General features: G+C 47.7%; 1 protein-coding gene across 1 annotated transcript; it reads left to right on the forward strand.

The window, feature by feature from the left end:
* Positions 1-739: 739 nt before the first annotated feature.
* On the forward strand, positions 740-1,090 carry LOC135703783 (uncharacterized). The gene has a single exon (XM_065225109.1). The coding sequence runs from the start codon at positions 740-742 to the stop codon at positions 1,088-1,090; it is 351 nt and encodes a 116-aa protein (XP_065081181.1).
* The last annotated feature ends 1,257 nt before the right edge of the window (positions 1,091-2,347 follow it).

The raw sequence follows: 2,347 nt of genomic DNA on the forward strand, positions 1-2,347 counted from the left end.
ACACACACACACACACACACACACACACACACACACACACACAGTCGGAAAGCTATTGGAGAAGATCATCCTCAACAGGCTAACGAAATTCACGGAGAGTGAGCATGGATTGTCGGTGAGGGTGTTCGGATTCCGGAAAGGGAGATCAACGGTGGATGCAATTCGGACTGTGGTCGAGAGTGCCGAAAAAGCGTCTAAACAGAAGCGGAGAGGAGATCGATATTGCGCCGTGATAACGATCGACGTGAAGAACGCATTCAACAGCGCCAGCAGGGGGGCCATCGCCGAAGCACTGCATGGAATGAGGGTTCCTGATTACCTGTGTAGCATTATAAGGAGTTACTTCCAGAACCGGGTTCTAGTCTACAAGACGGACATGGGAGAGAAATCAATCCGGATCACGGCGGGTGTGCCACAAGGCTCCATCCTTGGCCCAACGCTCTGGAACGTGATGTACAACGGCGTGCTAACGCTGAAGTTGCCCAAAGGAGTTGAGATCGTAGGATTTGCGGACGACGTCGTGTTGGCGGTAGTAGGCGAGACGTTAGAAGAGGTAGAAATGCTGGCAACCGAGGCGATCGACACGGTTTCCAACTGGATGCAAGGAGCGAAGCTGCAGATAGTCCACCACAAAACGGAAGTGCTATTTGTCAGTAACTGCAAAGCTGTTCAGCGAGCAGAAATTACCGTCGGGGAGAACGCCATAGCATCAAAGCGCGTGCAGAAGTAACTTGGAGTGATGATCGATGACCGGCTAAACTTCAATAGCCACTTCGACTACGCATGTGAGAAGGCGGCGAAGGCCATCAATGCGATAGCCAGAATCATGCCTAACAATTCTGGACCAAGCAGCAGCAAGAGGCGTCTTCTGGCTAGTGTATCGTCGTCGATACTGAGGTATGAAGATCCAGCCTGGGATGCTGCGTTGAAAACGAAGAAGAACCAAAGAAAATTGAACAGTACGTTCCGCCTCATGGCCATGCGAGTCGTGAGTGCGTACAGAACAATTTCGACGGAAGCAGTATGCGTTATCGCCGGAATGATACCCATCGTCATCACCTTGGCGGAGGACACCGAATGCTATATGTGAAGAGATACCAGAGGAGTACGAAAAATGATGAGAACGGAGTCGATGGTTAAGTGGCAACAGGAGTGGGATGCAGCGGAGAACGGTAGATGGACACACAGGCTAATACCGATTCTTTCGACCTGGGTGAACAGGAAGCATGGAGAAGTCAACTTCCACTTGACGCAGTTCCTGTCTGGTCATGGCTGCTTCAGGAAGTACCTGCATCGCTTTGGACACACAACGACACCCCTCTGTCCGGAGTGTGGCAACGTAGACGAAACGCCGGAGCACGTGGTTTTCGACTGCCCAAGATTTGAGGCAGTGCGAGTGGAGATGCCGGCCCTTAGCGCGAGAAATATCGTCAGTAAAATGTGCCGGGATGAGAGGACGTGGAGCGTCGTCAGCAGGGCAGTGACGCAAATTTTGTCGGAGCTGCAGCGAAAATGGAGAGATGATCAGCGAGTTAGCAGTGGATAGTGGCTAGAGGCGAGTAAGGTTTTAGTGGTTAAGAGTCCCACACTGTGCCAGAAGGAGAACAAACACGCAACACAGTGACAGGCCGGGCTTTTAAAGCTTTCTTTACTATAAAAAAATAGATACGAACAAAAATTTTAGTTTTCCCATATTAGTTTCCATATAAACTTCAAATGGTTTGTGCCAAGTCAGTCTCTTTTTTTTTCTCTCTGTTCGGGACATAACACCACTGCGACCAGTAATTTGATCTATTGTAGTACATCCCGTGTCCTTAGTTTAGTGCAAGTCGTATTACTCCATCACTATTGAGAAATGATGAAGTATTCGATTTTTTTACAGTTGCAACTCTTGCATTTATCGCAAAGATCCGACTCTAATTGAAAGGTCCCGCTATTTATACCTTTCGGAGTGTTGGAACACCCTCCAAAGGTGCGCCCCTTTGTCAGTCAAAATTGGATTCCTTAACAACAAAAACAAGTTATGACACCGATAATGACCATGCATCAGAACCCTAGTCTTAACCACTTCAAACTAGGGAACAACGATTAGAATATTAGGAATCACATAGGTGAAGACTAACTAACTCATTTTTTCCTTGTTTCAAGATCATCCATGGTCCAGGCAACCCGAGGACTTATCACTATCAACAAGGCATAAAAAGTAACAAGGACTAAGATGTGTTCCTTTGATTACTGAAAAATCCTGTTCCCCTAGTTTGAAGAAGTTAGGACTAGGAATCGGTGGTAGATCTTACATCCCGTAACGTACCACGAAAAGGTGATCTACCCACGTTACGGACAAGTC

The sequence above is a fragment of the Ochlerotatus camptorhynchus genome, unplaced genomic scaffold (genome assembly GCF_037179485.1).
Source record: "Ochlerotatus camptorhynchus isolate MF236.1 unplaced genomic scaffold, CSIRO-AGI_Acam_v1.1 ptg000222l, whole genome shotgun sequence".
Classification (NCBI taxonomy): Eukaryota; Metazoa; Arthropoda; class Insecta; order Diptera; family Culicidae; genus Ochlerotatus; species Ochlerotatus camptorhynchus.

Excerpts from the sequence above, each read along its gene's own strand:
- LOC135703783 (XM_065225109.1), top strand. The coding sequence starts at position 740 with ATGATCGATGACCGGCTAAACTTCAATAGCCACTTCGACTACGCATGT.